At 51.7% G+C, this 17104-nt stretch overlaps 1 protein-coding gene across 6 annotated transcripts in view; it reads right to left on the bottom strand.

Moving 5' to 3' along the window:
• Positions 1–7474: 7474 nt before the first annotated feature.
• ADCK1 (aarF domain containing kinase 1) overlaps positions 7475–17104 on the bottom strand; it is a 78412-nt gene continuing 68782 nt past the window's right edge. For 4 of the 6 annotated variants that reach the window (XM_050897492.1, XM_050897493.1, XM_050897494.1 and 1 more), the window contains 4 exons: positions 14300–14449; positions 13856–14053; positions 9931–10124; positions 7475–8461 (listed from right to left, as the gene is read on the bottom strand). In XM_050897492.1, the coding sequence (XP_050753449.1) occupies positions 8290–8461; positions 9931–10124; positions 13856–14053; positions 14300–14449 (714 nt within the window). In that variant the 3' untranslated portion in view covers positions 7475–8289. The remainder of the gene's footprint in view (positions 8462–9930; positions 10125–13855; positions 14054–14299; positions 14450–17104) is intronic. The other 2 variants (XM_050897496.1, XM_050897498.1) reach the window with 1 other exon arrangement.

The raw sequence follows: 17104 nt of genomic DNA, 5'->3' as shown, positions 1-17104 counted from the left end.
GTGGAGTGGGGACCCAGGCTGCCTCCCGACCGGGGGCTTTGCATCTGCTAGCCCGTCATCCCTGGCAGAGTGACAGCTGCTGGCTGACCAGCTGGAACAACAACCAAGAAAAGCCCACAAGTCCCGCCTGGGGGAGGGAGGGAAGCAGCCACAGGAGAGCTGCACAGAGACAGAGCCAAAAAAAGGCTCTGAACCACCTCACAGAGACTGCTGTGCCTCAGCAAGTATCGCGCCACACTGAACTGGTGCGTGGAGTGGCGGGAGGAAGAGGGAACCCTTTGTTGTGCCAGAGACAGCAACTCGCCTGCCACAGCGTCTGGGTGACCTGTAAAACAAAAAGCTGAGAGTGTAGTCCAGAAGCATTTAGAGATCACAAGTTCGTTTAGAGCCATGCTGGGTTTTGGTATTTACTCCCAAAAGGTGGGGGACACCCCACCCTTCCCTTTCCCCTTTATTTTCCTCTTTCCCCTTTCCTTTCCCCTTTCCCCTTTCCTTTCCCCTTTCCTTTCCTCTTTTTCCTTTCCTTTCCTCTTTCCTTCCCCTTCCTTTCCTTTCCCCTTTCCTTTCCTCAAACCTGCTCCCCTCCCATTCCCAGACCCCCAGCCCTCACTAGCAAAAATTAATTGCTGCAAACACACAGAATTACACGCATCCTCCTGCTGCTCTTCAAAGAGCAGTTTGCTGCCTGGCTGGAGCGCCAACGCTGTTGCTAACCGCCACGGTGAAGCAGCCGAGGCCGAGTCCTCTCGCAAACAACAGGGGTAGGACGGCAATCACCCCCCTGGCTGGCAACACGTGAGGACTGGTGATGGGAAGGAGTGGAAAGCCTTTGGGCCTTGCAGACTCGCTCCACACAGCACAGCGTGAGGTAGCGAGCATGGAGTGGTGGCAGCAGCTTGCCCCCAGAGACATCAGCTGCTGGCACCTCGCTTCCCGGGGCGCTTCCCCCTGGGGAGCTTTGGAGGTCCCGGCCCCCAGCACTGCTGCAGCTTGCCCAAGGTGCGAAGCTGCAGAGGTGTGTGGCCCGGGAGCCCAAAGCGGGGGCAGCAGGGGGACAGCAGGATTCCCTGGGGGCTGCTGCACTCCTACAGCAATCAAGACCTTCAGCTAAGCCTGCAGGTGGCAGGCGGGAGATGGCTCTTCGGTGCGGAACAGAGAGCAGCCCTTCTGCTGCTTTGCTGCGGACATGAAGGGGGAGGTGAAGAGCAAACTCCCAGGCTCCAGTTGCTCCTTCCCTACACTCCCTGCTCCACCTTACGGCACCTCTGTTCAAGTTGTCAGAGGATCAGCAGCCCCAAGCAGACCTGGTTACCCCAAGGGCTGGGAGCCTCCGAAGTATCCCTCCCACCTCCCAGCTCAGCAGCGCCAGCAAATTCCCCCTCCCAGGACAGGGCACGGCCCCAGCCTGCACCCTCCTTACCTCAGTGCTGTTTGTTTGCTCTGTGCCATTTGAAAGCTGCAATACAGACTTCCCGCCATCACCCAGGACAAGCACATCCCCTGGGTGAGATCGGGATGGCCAGAGCTCCGGGTGCAGGGGCAGGAGCCAGCCCCAGCCTCTTGCTTCTAGAGGAGCCAAGGAGGAAGAAATGTCTGTCATAGAATCATAGAATGGTTTGGGTTGGAAGGGACCTTAAAGATCATCTAGTTCCAACCCCCCCTGCCATGGGCAGGGACACCTTCCACTAGACCAAGTTACTCAAAGCCCCATCCAACCTGGCCTTGAACACTTCCAGGGAGGGGGCATCCACAATCTCTCTGGGCAACCTGTTCCAGTGCCTCACCACCCTCACAGTGAAGAACTTCTTCCTTACATCTAATCTAAATGTACCCTCTTTCAGTTTAAAGCCATTACCCCTCATCCTATCACTGCATGCCCTTGTAAAATGTCACTCTCCAGCTTTCTTGTAGGCCCCCTTTAAGTACTGGAAGGCTGCTGTAAGGTCTCTCCAGAGCCTTCTCTTCCCCAGGCTGAACAACTCCAACTCTCTCAGCCTGTCCTCGTAGGGGAGGTGCTCCAGCGCCCTGGTCATCTTCATGGCCCTCCTCTGGACCTGCTCGAGCAGGTCCATGTCTTTCTTACGCTGCGGGCCCCAGAGCTGAATGCAGTACTCCAGGTGGGGTCTCATGAGAGCAGAGTAGAGGGGGAGAATCACCTCCCTCGACCTGCTGGTCACACTTCTTTTGATGCAGCCCAGGATGCGATTGGCTTTCTGGGCTGTGAGTGCACATTGCTGGGTCATGTTCAGTTTTTCATCCCCCAAGTCCTTCTCCTCCAGGCTGCTCTCAATCCACTCATTGCCCAGCCTGTATTTGTGCTTGGGATTGCCCTGACCCAGGTGCAGGACCTTGCACTTGGCCTTGTTGAACCTCATGAGGTTCACACAGGCCCACCTCTCAAGCCTGTCAAGGTCCCTCTGGATGGCATCCCTTCCCTCCAGCGTGTCGACTGCACCACACAGCTTGGTGTTGTTGCCAAACTTGCTGAGGCTGCACTCAATCCCACTGTCCATGTTGCTGACAAGGGATGTTAAACAGCGCTGGTCCCAATACCAGCCCCTGAGGAACACCACTCATCACTGGTCTCCACTCGGACATTGAGCTGTTGACCGCAGCTCTTTGAGTGTGACCATCCAGCCAATTCCTTATCCACTGAGTGGTCCATCCATCAAATCGATGTCTCTCCAATTTAGAGACAGGGATGTCGTGCGGGACAGTGTCAAATGCTTTGCACAAGTCCAGGTGGATGATGTCTGTTGCTCTTCCCTTATCCACCAACGCTGTAACCCCATTGTAGAAGGCCACCAGATTTGTCAGGCATGATTTGCCCTTAGTGAAGCCATGTTGGCTGTCACCAATCACCTCCTTATTTTCCATGTGCCTTAGCATAGTTTCCAGGAGGATTCACTCCACGATCTTGCTGGGCAGAGAGGTGAGACTGACTGGCCTGTAGTTCCCCGGGTCTTCCTTTTTCCCCTTTTTAAAAATGGGGGTTATGTTTCCCCTTTTCCAGTCAGTGGGAACTTCACCGGACTGCCACGACTTCTCAAATATGATGGATAGTGCCTTAGCCACTTCATCTGCCAGTTCCCTCAGGACCCATGGATGCATCTCATCAGGTCCCATGGACTTGTGCTCCTTCAGGTTCCTTAGATGGTCTCGAACCTGATCTTCTCCTACACTTGGCAGTTCTTCATTCTCCCAGTCCCTGCCTTTGCCTTCTGCAGCTTGGGTGGTGTGGCTGGAGCACTTGCTGGTGAAGACTGAGGCAAAAAAAGTCATTGACTACCTCAGCCTTCTCCATATCCCGGGTAACCAGGTCTCCTGTTTCCTTCTGGAGAGGGCCCACATTTTCCCTAGTCTTCCTTTTATCATCAACATACCTATAGAAGCTTTTCTTGTTGCCCTTGATGTCCCTGGCCAGATTTAATTCTATCAGGGCTTTGGATTTCCTAACCTGATCCCTGGTTGCTCAGACAATTTCTCTGTCCCAGCCGAAACCAGGACATCCTCCCAGGCTACCTGTCCTTGCTTCCACCCTCTGTAGGCTTCCTTTCTGTGTTTGAGTTTGTCCAGGAGCTCCTTGTTCATCCACGCAGGCCTCCTGGCATTTTTGCCTGACTTCCTCTTTGTTGGGATGCATCGCTCCTGAGCTTGGAGGCGGTGATCCTTGAATATTCACCAGCTTTCTTGGGCCCCTCTTCCCTCCAGGGCTGTATCCCATGGTACTCTACCAAGCAGATCCCTGAAGAGGCCAAAGTCTGCTCTCCTGAAGCCAGGGTAGTGAGCTTGCTGTGTGCCCTCCTCGCTGCCCTAGGGATCTTGAACTCCACCATTTCACGGTCACTGCAGCCAAGGCTGCCCTTGAGCTTCACATTTCCCACCAGCCCCTCCTTGTTGGTGAGAACAAGGTCCAGCATAGCACCTCTCCTCTTTGGCTCCTCTGTCACTTGGAGAAGGAAGTTGTCATCAACACATTCCAGGAACCTCCTTGGATTGCTTATGCCCTGCTGTGCTGTCCCTCCAACAGATATCGTGGTGGTTGAAGTCCCTAATGAGGACCAAGGCCTGTGAATGTGAGGCTGCTCCTATCTGTCTATAGAGGGCCTCATCTATCCCTTCTGTCCCCCATCTATCCCATCTGTCACCCCTTTCTAGCCATCCAGTTGTCAGGGAATGAAGGGGGAAGGCACTGGCTGCCCTGAGGGCTGCGCCCCTCCAGGCATCCCTCTTTCTGCTCCCATCTGAATGGCGGGTGTCCTGGCACAGCCTGCTGCGTGTGACAGCTCCTTGCGTGCTCCAGGACCCAGCAGCCTGCCTGCACCCCTTTGGACTCAGGGTACAGGGGGGAGGATGGCGCCAGGGGGACACGTAGATACACAGTGGTGGTGGGGGAAGAGCCCTGCCAAGCGATGCATTGGAAGGTAGACCCGGTGACGCAGGGGGAGTCATTTGTGAGGGGAATGACTTTGGCGCTGGCCAGGCTGCGTGCCGGTCACGGTTCATTTGCTATGGGAAGCAGGGAGTGATTCATTTGGAAAGCTTTTACACTGCAACTGCACGAGGTTCTTACGCCCCTGCGAGATGGCAGAGGGCACCATGCAGCCTTGATCTGCAAATCTATATGCCACCCACTTGTCATCGTTAAAGTTCATTGGATGTGCTAGGTAAAGGCTATGGTGTTTAGCCTGGACTAATGTTCTCTCTGGCTTTTTCTTCAGCTGGATATGAAAAAGCGTGTTCACTTCATACCCTAAATTCTTGCAGTTTTGCATGGCAACGTCGTTTACCCTGACTGCCCCATTGTCCACCTCCAGCCAACCTAATGACTGTACATTTAAATGTTAGATGAAATGACTGCTGGCTCTCCAACACTTCCAAGAGCACTGAGAGCCTTTAGGATGGGAGATGCTACGAGGCTACAATGTAGTATTGCCTATTACAGGAGCTGAAAGTTGCCCATCAGTTTTGCACCTCTGGCCCCAGCTCTTATCCCCGACTTGTCAGTTCTGAGAAAGAGTCGGTGGGCTCAGGAGTCTGCTGCAAGGCCAATGTTTAGTGGCTGCACCAAAATTCAGTTCACTTGCAGCTGAAGCCAGGCAGACAGCAGCCCGTGTGCCGCCTGCAAGCAGAGTAGCAGAGGCTGTGTTTGCTCGTGGTGAAAACACCAATAAATGCAGGTTGGAAGGAGAGGCCAAGTGCACAGAGCTGATTCAGGTTACCCCTGTTTGACAACCACAAATTGGGATGAGAAAGTGTCTTTTCAAAACCCTTTCAACACATTCACCTTTGAGAGCTTTCAGCAAAAAGACAAGGCAGGAATGTTAAAGGGTCAAACTCCGGGTGTTTGCTTGTTCTTTCCCCAGGCAAACCCTCATTGATTGACTGTGGGAAGGGTGAGACCTGAGCACAACTGATGAAGTAGTCCCATTGCTAACACTGAAGCACGCAGCCTCCCGGCAGAGACTAATGACAATAGACAAAGCTCTTCCAAATACACCCCACTCTCTGCCTGCCGCACGCTGCCAAAAATGACAGTCTGAGGGGCTGCTGGTTCCCTACCACTTTTAGAGCCAGAACCTTCCGCAGGCAGCAGGACTAGCAGTCGCATGGTGGGATTTTGGAGGGGTGAAAGAACAGGCACAGCCCAGAGTGGGCTAGGGGCTCGGCAGTCAATGCAAATGCCAGCTGCGGGGAGCCTCTCCACAACACATATGAGGGATATGACCAGGGTCTTACTGTGGGATGAGCTTTCACGCACAGATGTTAGTGAGACCCAGACAGTGCTCTGGTCGGTATATCCAGACATGGATAGGCAAAGGCATTTGCAGGGGCAGCTACAAGGTGAGGATGTGCAGTTGGTGAACACTGCTAGAGGGTCTCCTGGACTTTACTGGGTGCACCAGGCCAATTTTCTGAGTGGAGCTCTACTTGTGAGGAGAACAAGACAGGCTCACCCACACATCCAGCCCACAAGCTGTAAGTGCCTAAGCACGGCACTGATTCAGCCAGACTGCTCACATGAGCGAAGATTACTCATGTAGAGGCTGCAGGACCAATACTCCAGGGCCCCTATGACTGACTCCTTGTCAACTCAGGAGTCTCGTCACTGCAATTACCACCACTGCACTCCCTGATGCCATCACACAACCCAGAAGTCAGGAGAATCTCTGACCTGTCATTTCACAGGTTGGGGACAAGCTTTGTGAGGACATTCAGTCTTACCGGGGTTTCATTTTTTGCTCTTAGCAAAGATGGGAGAGCACATCACTCCTGCTGCTGCCCCCTTAGTAGGAAGGGCTCAGAGACCTAACGCCAGGGTCAGGCGATTGACTGCACAGGAGACCAAAAATCCACGTTCAGTAATTCCCCATCCACAACTCTGCCAATCACACACCACTTCTTGACAGTCCTGAGCCAGCCAGCTGTGCCTACACTCTTGTGCATGTACACAGTCGCTGTCATAAGCCACACGTCCGCAGTCACTAACTCATCATGCCCAAGTACACCTGCAGTCAGGTACCTTTTCTGGATTACATCCCTTCCCTCTCCCACACAGCCAGCAAGAGAATCGGTTTCTCAGGGACTGACACACGCACTCACCCACACTCTGCCCCCTGCTTCCCTTCCCATGCAAATGGACTCACTGCAAGGTGGGGTCTCGCACCCATGCAAGCTGGGAAACTGCATGCAAACTGGGAGAGTGCATGGTGTTCTTGTGGCTTGCTCTCAGCCTGGTGCCTGAGTAACAACCTTCAGCTTAGCAAGCTTGCTGGCGGTAGAGGGACATTCCTATCCTGTCCTTCGTGTCCCCTTCACCAAGACAGTTTATGAGAAAGCTGAAATGATCTGAGTAGTCACCTCCACCCACCCTTCCTGGCTACAGGAATCCTCACAAGCAGCAGGGACGTCTCCCAGGATCCTAAATCCGTCTCGCATAAAGGAGGCCTCTGGGTGAGACTTCCTGGTAGCTGTCCCATAGCTGCAGATTTAGAGCCATCAGACCTGTCACTTGCACCACTGAGCAAGCGGCAGGTTTTCGTCTGAGGCAGGAGCAGTGAAACATCACAGGCAGTGACAAGGCGAAAAGCTCAGTGCATGGCACGGGGATGGTGACGTCTCACAGATGTGCTGCAGCGCGCTCCCACAGGCAGGGAGGAGGCAGGCTCACCGTGGATCTGGGTGGCAAGGAGTGGTGCGTCCTCCCAGCAAAATGACACCTGCTCCTTCATCCCATCCCAACACACACCTGACGAAGCACCAGAGGACCCAGATGTGGAACAAACCTCTTGCGAAGAGGAAAGACCAAGCGGCCATTTCATTTGGCTTGCAAGGAGTTAACAGCACTGCCTGGCATCTCTCACTCAGTGGAGAAATGGAAACAGGACTGAGGTTAGAGGCCTAAACGTCACCCTGAGTGCACAGCCAGGCATCCCTCCCCCAAAGGTCTTTGATACAACACATTTATTTTGCTGTGTGGCAGTACTGTACAGTACACATACATTACCAGCAGTTTCAGAGCCCTGAGTTGTCATCCCTCCTGCCTTCCCTGAATTTCAGAAAAGAGGCAGGACCACTGTCCCTTTCCCCCATTTCACCTGCAAGGAAACAGGCCAGGAAAAGTCCAAAAACACAGAGGCACTTGCTGACAGGACTGGAGACAAACCTCAGAAAGCCGGACTCCCAGTCCACCACTCTCACCATTAGGGTCCCCTTTCCCTGGTGCTGGGAGAGGAAGCCCTAGTGTGAGCTCTCCACATCGTCTCACTCCTCTGAGAAACTCTCTGCACACCTGAACAGAAATCAGACTAAGGAGATTGCAAAAACTAATATAAACCCTGTTGCATTTTAAAGGGACTTACCACCTCTCTCTGAGGGTCTGAGAAATGTTTTGGGGCATTCTAGGCAGGGTTGGGATTCTCTTAAATTCTGTAAGATTGTTTAAGAAAGAGCCAAGGAGAGGCTTTTGCTTCCAGCACAGTCCCACTGGAATCTGAGTTCAATTTCCCCTGCTCAGATGGAGAAAGAAAGTACCCTTCCCTTCCTGACACACGGTATCCCAACACCTCCTTTTCCTAAACCATGAAACGGCAGAGCTCCAGTACCAACTCCACCTCTCAGTGCCACAGAGAAAGCTAATGCTGTAACAGGCAAGGACAGTGCAGTGTGTAACGTGGAACAAGACCCAAAAATAGCCCACAGAACAGACAGAAACAGTCAGAAAGGCAAATGTGCTGCGGAGAGCGGAAGGGAGGGAGGGAGCTCCCAGGCCTCTCCCACCAGTTCATGTCAGTACGTGGAATGGTGCATCCGGCTCAGGAGAGCAATGACCCAGTTCCCCAGCTGGGACCCCTTCAGCCACAGGAAGAGTTCATACAAGTTGATCTGCCACAGGCTCAGGGCTTCTGTGAGTGAGATCTGGGCCCTCCTGTAAAGCGAGTGACTCTTGCTCCTCTGGTACCTAGAATGAGAGAAACAGCTGCATTAGATCCAGCAGGATGCAGCCCAGCGGGAAGGAGGCCTGTCCTACATCTTCAGTACAACTACCCCTCCCAAAGGAAGGGGAACGTCCCACATCTGGAGAATCACCAGCAGTAGGGATGCCTGGGAGTAGGGATTTTCTCCAAGTAATGTTCCTGAGGTGCTGGGGACTGCCTTCCTAGCACGAATCTGGCAGAAGAGACAGCTTCCTCCCCTGCGAGCCCGGTTCTCTCCCCACTGTGCGTAGTGACCCTGGGCCACGGCATTCTCTGCTTCTATGCCCAGCTTCACTTCAGCTAACAGGGACAGGTGCACACCCCTATAGCCTTTCCTGGTAGCACGCTCATAAGAGTCCAGCAATCCTGACACACTGATTCCAGGAAAAGTAATTTTCCACCTTTCTTTAGAACCAGAGGTGAACTGGGCTTCGTAGGTCCCTCATCAGCCAGAGAAATAACTGTTATTTCTTTTGCAAAGAGGAGGAATCTGAGGCGGAAGTGCATTGACTCATAAGACTCACAGATGGAAATCACTTGCACGATTCCTGTTCCTGGCTTTTAAACATCAGCCTGATCTTCACAGTCAGCCCTAGCCCCCCAGTCAGGCTGCAGAAACCAGCACCAGTGAACTTGCAGATCTTTCCTACCCACAAATACTTCCCAGTGGTGATGCCTGTAATGGGTAGGAAGCCTCTTCCCCTCCTCTGGAGGGGCCAAACCCTAAACCCTTACCCTAAGGCCTCCAACTCCATCCCTGTCCCCAGCCCCAGGGTGACAGACCTGTCGTCTGGAGAGGCTGATGGGTGTGAGAACAGCACAGACAGAGGCTGAGACGTGTAACTGAGCAGGGGTAGGACCACAGTAGATGTGCTAATGAGGGGGAGAGGTCCACAGCTAAGAGTAAGAGGTCAAGAGGTCAAGTTAGGCCTTGTCAGGGCCCTGAGTGGAGGGCTCTAATAAGCCTTAATGACCGTGACTAGCCTGGGACCTCCCCCAACCCTCTGCTCATAGGCCCAGGAGCTCCAGTTAATCTGAGGCCTGCACCTTCAGTCCCTGCCTGAAGCTACACTGGAGGAGTAATGGTCCCCAGCTCATGCCCTGCTGTGAAGCCCTTGACCAGGACCTCAACTCACATACCGACCTCTTGGGTTGACCTCAGCCCTGTCCTGTCACCATGAACCTGCCTGACAATCACCAGACCTGATCTACAGATTGACTTTCTGGTTTGACCTTGGACCTGCCCTGTCACCATGATGTTGCCTTATGATATGGACTTTTGATTGGACCTGACCACTGTCTCAGGGTCTGTCCTGCTCGCCTTGCTCAGCTACTGTGGGACTGGGCCCTGGCTGGCCTGCTGGCCCTGGGATTCCCCCTGATTCATGGCCCCAGTGACAGCCAGCCCCTGCTGCTCCATGTCTGGCCTCTGGTGCCTGGAGAAGAGACTCACGTGGAAACAGCTCTGATGCAGCAGCGAGACATGTTGAGGAAGGAGCTGGCACTGGCCCGCGTGTGCAAGGCTGACTCAATCCCCCTTAACAAGTCATTGGTCTTCAGCAGCAGCAGCATCTGGCGGGGGACATTGTTGAGGAGCTGGGTGATCTGGGGTAGGTAAGCAGCAGCGTTGGACCGGATCTCCACATCCTGCAGCCAGCCGGGTCATGTCAGGGAGAAAGGAGAGAGAAGCTGAGAGTGCATGGGAAACCCAGGTCCAGATGCAGCTAAGATCTGGCAGGAGGAGACGGTGTTTTTCCAGACCATGACTCTAGGCCAGAAGCTAAAGAGCTCTTTGTCCTGCTTTCCTGCAGACACCTGGCTGTCCCAAGCACTCACAGCACAGTCACAGATCACTCTTGCCATATCCCACCGGCCCCTCAGTGAGGTAAGGCCCTGTCCCCTCACTGGCAGGATTAATAGCCTCTCAGGAGAACAGGGCACTCGCTGCTATCTCAGTTCTTGGCCCCAGGCAGCCCACAGCAACCATGTCTCATTACTGCCTTTGCAGCCTTCTGACTGAGTCTCACCTCACCAGCCCCAAAGCTGGCAGAGCTGTAGGAAGCACAGGACTGCTCAGGAAGGTGGAGGCATGCTGCAAGGACAACAAGGCTGCTCCTTGTCTTGCTGTCCCATGCAACTGATGGCTTTATGCTACACTGATGAAGCTGTTGCCAAGGCCTAGTTTAGTCCTCTGTCCTCAACACAACTCAGCAGAGGTGAGAAAGCATTAGGCAGTTAAGCGTCATTCTAACCCGAAAGATCAAAAACTGTTGTCTGTCAGATTAAGGGTCTGTCTAGACCAATATCCTGCTGGCAGCAGCCAGTAGCAGACGCTTACGGAAAGAGTGTAAGACCAAGGCAGACACGGGGTGATCCTTCATGTTCCTTGGTTCCTCAGCTTCCAACAAATACACTGCCCATGGTAAGATCCCAGTGATAACTGATGGGCTACAGCCTGAGCCACTTAAGATGGGCTCCCCTCCAAACATAAGCCACCATAGCATGCAAGACAGCCAGCCCCTACTCTTCTGTCTCTTTTTAGATCTGAGAGTTCCCCCATCGTCCCAGTAAATGTAGCACAGTGTGGTGTGGAGTTGATTCCATACACATACCATCTCCCTACCTCTTCCTACAGAGGCCATGACATGAATCAGCAAATCCAAATAGAAGTCCCTGGAACATGTGAAATCTCCAGAATCCGGCAGGACACATGCAGAGGGCAGGAAATTACTTCTTACAGGAGGGAGGCTGCTTTGTGGGAAAGGGAAAGGACAGCTCTAAAACCTTCTCTCCTCTGGAATGAGGGACTGATGGCCTATATTTCATGATTTGGAATCTCACACTCACTCTTTGTGAACTTCAGACTTACAAAGGAACAGACCTGCACAAATCAAGTGTGCAGGTTGTGATGGTCAGAGGTGTATATAGCTCACACACCACCATGGTTGCTTTGCCGCTGACAAATCTTTGTGTCCTCCTGCCTCCATCACTGACCAAATACACAAAGCTTCAGCAAGAAGTTGCTTAGCTCTCCTAAATGTTAAATGTTTTGTTCCATTATTTGTTGGCAGAAAATTCCTCCCTGATTATCTCTTATCCTTTATCCTAGCCAGCATCACTGCAGAGCCTACTTTATTTTCCACACATAGGTTTTCTTTTCTGTTTCTTTTCTTTTTATTTTTAGCTCCAGCTGCTTGTCCACATCACAAAACAACCACATGATCCGTCATCAGAACTGTCATTTTCTGTCAAGGGCAAAGCCTGTGCGCAGAGGAAGAAATGAGCTATGCCACAGGACCTGAGAAAAGCCCCTTGGCTGCAGTCACTGAGGCTGCTGCAGGATGCAGCAAAACACAATCATAAAATCAGATGAGATGAGGCTAGCAGCCACCCTGAGCGGTCAGCTCCCTGGCCTTGGCTTAAGGCAGGAACAATTACACCTATGGCAATCCTCACGCATTTGCTTAGCCTGCTCCTAAAACTCTCCAGTGATGTGACTCAAAGCCTCCCCAGACCATCCACACCAGTGTTTCACTGGCCTTGCCGTTAGATCTGGTTTTTCTCTTGTCGAACCCCAACCTCCTTAGCTGAATTTAAACCCATTACTTCTTGTCCTGTTTACAGCAGTTTTTAACAGATTTGAAAATCACTACTACAACTCTTCTTGACCCGTGCTTTTCTAGACTTTTCTGCCCTAACTTGCTCAGACTTACCTCGTGGGTTGCATCTCCTTGACCACTAGTCCTTGTAGCTTCCTACTGGACTCACCCCAGTTTCATCAGACCTTTCTCGAGATGCAGTGCCCCAGACTGGCAAAGCACTACAGATAAGATTTTGTTTCAGGAGGGTTGCTTCCTTGTCTCACAGGCTACTCTCATGTCAATACATCCTCAAGCACACCCTCTGGAGCTCTGTCCTGATGGCACCTGCCTACACAGCGCTTGGCTCTTGCTGCTGATACAATCTTTCAAATTCACCTCTAAACTAAGGGCAAGCAGCAGCTCATTTCCTAATGCCACAGCAAATCTGCTCAGCTCCCCATTATCTGCTGCAGGATTATCCAGTTTGAGCATTAATTGTGTCAGGTAGGCAAAGACAACAGAGCTGGCTCCATACACGCAATTCAACTCAATGACAAAGTTCATTAGCCCACACAAGGCACCGTGCGGCTGCAGTTACACGTCTGGCATAACCTTCACAAGCCAGTTTAGGATAAACATTGCTTATTAGCTCAGATTCAACACTGGCCTTGTAGTATTGGAGCCAGCTCTGTGTCAATTTGCTTTGGTGCCTCTGGATTTTTTTCTGGTGCTACCAGCTCCAGAACTCACCAGATCAAGTACAGATCTGCTAGACAGTGCCTATATTATTTCTGATATGCAGAAAATTAACTCAGATAGGAAGCAATCAAATTACTGGGCGGAGGGGTCCATTACCCAAGGTATCTGACCTACTCATTGCTATAGATAATGGCAAGCCAGTGCAGCAAATTCTGCCATATCCATCAAAATGAAACGCCAACCCAAAGGAATTTCCAGAAGAGAATTTCACAGGACAATATTATAATGCTACTTAAATGAATTTCATCCTCTCTACTACAAATGTGTGCAGATAAAAACAAACCATAGGATACAACATGTTTCTGCCTACAGACACTAGTCCATTGGCTGAAATCACATCACTATACGCTCATCTAAAAACAGCACATTTGGCAGGGGCTGCTACTATTCTTAAGGCGGTGTGTGCGTGTCAGGAGTGCGAGGAGGCGTGAGAAGGATCCCAGCATGTGTGGATAGGAAAGGGTGGAGAATGTAAGTGGCAATTTCCTAGATTTGTAGTGATTGAGCTGACAGGATCTGCAGTTAAGCAACCTTGACTCCAAGTTAATAGGGTTTCTGATTGGGTGGTAATTTCCAAGGGTTTTTAGGAGTTTGTATCAGTGCTGATAGTCATTTACATGAATAGTGATAATGCATTATCCTTCTCATGTCTTCCCACTAAGCCTTTATGTCTCCTCTACCTTAACCTATCCTCCTTGATGGTTCCCTGCACAGCTGCATTCCACACTTTTTTAAGAAAAGGCTGATCTACAAATGTTTCCCATGCCAGAACTGGTGAACACTTAGCCATTAAAATATTATACAAAATTTAAGCAGCCCATGACAAGTGAAACGGGGAAATTAAGTTCAGCCACTATAAAACACAATGCAGAAGGAGTCTTGGCTTTTTCTAGGTCAGCTATCAATGCAGAATTTGCTACAGAGCTGCCAGGGGTTGCCTAGCATCGCTGCGATATCAGCGGTGCAAGTGGTTACAACAAAGAAAGGTACTCGAGGAGAAGGAAGGGCACATGATAGGGAAGGGCACACAGGACCTACCTCGCTGGCTGAGACTGGCGACCGGTCAATGCCCCTGTTGACAGACTCCCAGGATCTGGCGGTCAGCATGCAGGCGAAGAGAGGGTACAAATTCCCTGCCCCGAGCCGCCGGCTGTACTTCTGCACCCTCTTCATATCAGCCTTGATGAGGGCCTGCCAAAGGCGGCAGTAGTCCATGCGGAATGACTCACTCAGCACCTGGGGAGGGAGACATGGCCCCCAGAAGTCCATGGAGCACAGGGAACTGGGGGGAAAGCCTTGTGGCCCCTAGCTGTGCCCTATCCCCCATTTCAGACCCAGGAAATATCCTTGGAGGGTTACGGGAGTAATAGGAAAAATGTATTCATATGGGCTTAGGGGGCAAGGCTGCAGCTGGGTATGCTCTTTCAGCCTGATGCCACAGGCAGCCTCATAAGGCCCTGGAAGCCCCCCATAGCTACGTACCTGGTAGAGCCCATGGTCTAGGAGGATGATGTGGGCCTTTCCAGAGGCTGGGCATTTCTTCACTAGCACATTGCCTGGGTGTGGGTCACAGTGTACAAAGCCATTCACAAAGATCATTTCGCTGTAGAGCTTCCCCAGGTTGCGAGAGATCTGTGAGGAGACAGGAGATGGTCACACACTGCCACCCACAGCAGGGTGCCTGCCAGGGAAGGGAGGCAGCCCCTGCATGCCAACACTGCAGGGAGTGAGGGTCTGGTACGTGCCGATGTCCCCATGCAGAGCTCTTGCAGCTCCTCACACTGACAAATGCACAGGGTGGCTGCTGGCATCTACCACGGGGTGACCCAGGGCATTCAGGGAAGGATCCATGCAGGGGGCACCATGAAGGTGTTTGTGGGGTCAAGGGTTATTTAACAACACTTGCCTGGCATAAAAAAGAGAAAACATCTGTGGGTAGGAATGGGGTTTCTAGTAATGAGGAGGAAAGTGAGACAGCAGGTAGGGGCAGACAGGCACTCACAGGGAAGGCATGGAAAGAGCTGCTGGGTTGGGTGACAGACCACTTGGAGGAAGACTCAGGTGTTTCCATCCATGGATGGCAGCAGGGCCCAGCGGAGAAGGGGTGGGAGGAGACTCAGCCTGTCCATCTGCTTACCAGAATGAACATGGGTTCCCTCTCCCCTCCCTCCATCACACTGTCCCCCACTTTCCCCCTTCCTTTCCTCAGACCCATGCTAATCTGATTTGCGATGTCTGTGAAGATGAAGCAGCACAGAAGGGCTGTTTAAATCATCCTGTCACTGCTGTGTCCCTCCATGCTGCTGCTCCTTATCACCAAGAGATGTTATTAAAGTTAAAAACCTCCTAGGAGCAAGCAAACATCCCCAGGGCCTGGGATCAATCCCTCGCCATGCACTAACACAGCAGCCTCGCCCTGACATCCCACTGCCGGCCCTCCCTGCCGTCAGAGAGCAGCATGGTGCTCCACAGCGGAGTGCTGAACAAGCAATTAAAAGACAATCATTATAAATGATTCCAAGCATGTCCCCAGACACACAGTGTAAGCAGCAAACAGGCAGCTGTCCCCATAAGCAGACGTGGTAGAAGAGGTAACAGGGATACTAACGACAGCTCGTCCTGCAGAAAACCAGACAGCCAGGGAAGGGCTTGCCTTCCCCACCTCTGAAATGCGGCCACCTCTGAGAAGAGCGTTCATTATGAATAGTGCCCAAGTAGCTACACATGAGGAGAAAGAATGGGAACCCTTCCTGCAGTACACCAACAGGGACAGCTGTAGGACCAGGTGGGACAAGCCTCCGTCCCTCAAGTAGGACCTGGAGCCACTGCTGAATCATGGAGAATGCTGCCCCCATGCCGAATCACCCACAAAGGTGGCATAGCACAGCCCTGCAGTCTCCTGTAGTGCAGCTCCCCTAATGCCACACAGGTGTTCTTGTAAGTACTGACTGAGGGGACTGATGTTTCCCTTCTGAATCACCAGCAGAGATCACTGGAGCAATGAAGTGACCCTTATAGGTCTCCTAGATCAACAAGCTCTAAAACTGGATAGGACCAAAGTACCAGTTGCTGTGACCTCCTAGAAGAGCTGAGTAGCGCTTGCTGACAGTCCAAGGACATGCCAGATAGTCTATTTTAAGCCAGTCACTCATTCACAGCCTCCCAGGGACCTGCACACCAGGAGGAATGGAATTGGACATCATGACTGATCATAGCATCAATCACAACACCTGTGCACACACTGAGCAAACCGCATCTTGCCCTCTCTGCCTCAGCTGTTTGCTGTCCAGGGACCTGGAAGAGCACAGAATTATTGAAGATGAGGACTTAGGGACAATCTGGGGCACAACCAGATGCCTCATACCCATTAAACATGAGTCCAGACAAGGGCTGGCAGTTCTGCAAACCTGTTGGTTGGTCATGGCTAAAGCCTGGAAAGCTATTAATTTGGGGCATTGGAGTATGGGCTGCTTCACAGAGAGCAGATTCTCCTGTGCTGTGGTAATGGCATAGGTTGGGAAAGTCAAGCAGTGGAACAAGTTGCCCAGAGAGGTTGTGGAATCTCCATCCTTGGAGGTTTTAAAGACCTGACTGGATAACACCCTGAGTGAGCTGGTCTGACCCTGCCTTAGCAGGAAGTTTGATAGGAGGCCTCTTGAGATCCCTTCCAATCTCAAATATCCTAGGATCCTACAAAAACACCTCTCACCAAGTTATCCACACCACCCTCACAACAGCATCTTATGGTATGGCTGTAGGCTCCAGGTACAGGGAAGGGCTCCCCTCCTGAGTCACTGTCAGCAGACAGGTTACTAAACAGATCTGTGGTCATAGCCTTTTGCAGTCCACGATACAACAGAAAAGAAGCTTGGGATTCATCTTCCCATCTTCCCATGAAAACAGAGGGGTCACAGCCCTGTTCAGACCCACAGGCTGGGTCATGGGTACAAGACAATCTTCACTGCAAGATCCCCATCCTCTCTCCCTTCCCTGCTGTACTTATGTTTACCTCTTCCCCAGCATGCAACCTTGAGTATCTGCAGTAGTTAATTCATTGAAACTAGACTTTATAGGTTCTTTAAGAAAGAGGAATGCATTCAGTATCATTTAGTTAGCATACAGAAGATATGTTACAGGGATTTATGATATAAGTATATAAACAGTCTTTACTTTCGGAAAAAAAAAATTACCCAGTGTAAGAGATGGAGCTGTGCTGCATACTAAAGTATTTTTGCATATTTTTGTCTGTTGACATACCTCTAAAATAGGATAAAAATTAAATGAAGA

This window comes from Gymnogyps californianus, chromosome 5, assembly GCF_018139145.2.
Source record: "Gymnogyps californianus isolate 813 chromosome 5, ASM1813914v2, whole genome shotgun sequence".
NCBI classification, from domain to species: domain Eukaryota; kingdom Metazoa; phylum Chordata; class Aves; order Accipitriformes; family Cathartidae; genus Gymnogyps; species Gymnogyps californianus.
Note: the sequence above shows the minus strand (reverse complement) of the source record. Positions and strands in the feature narration are given on the sequence as shown.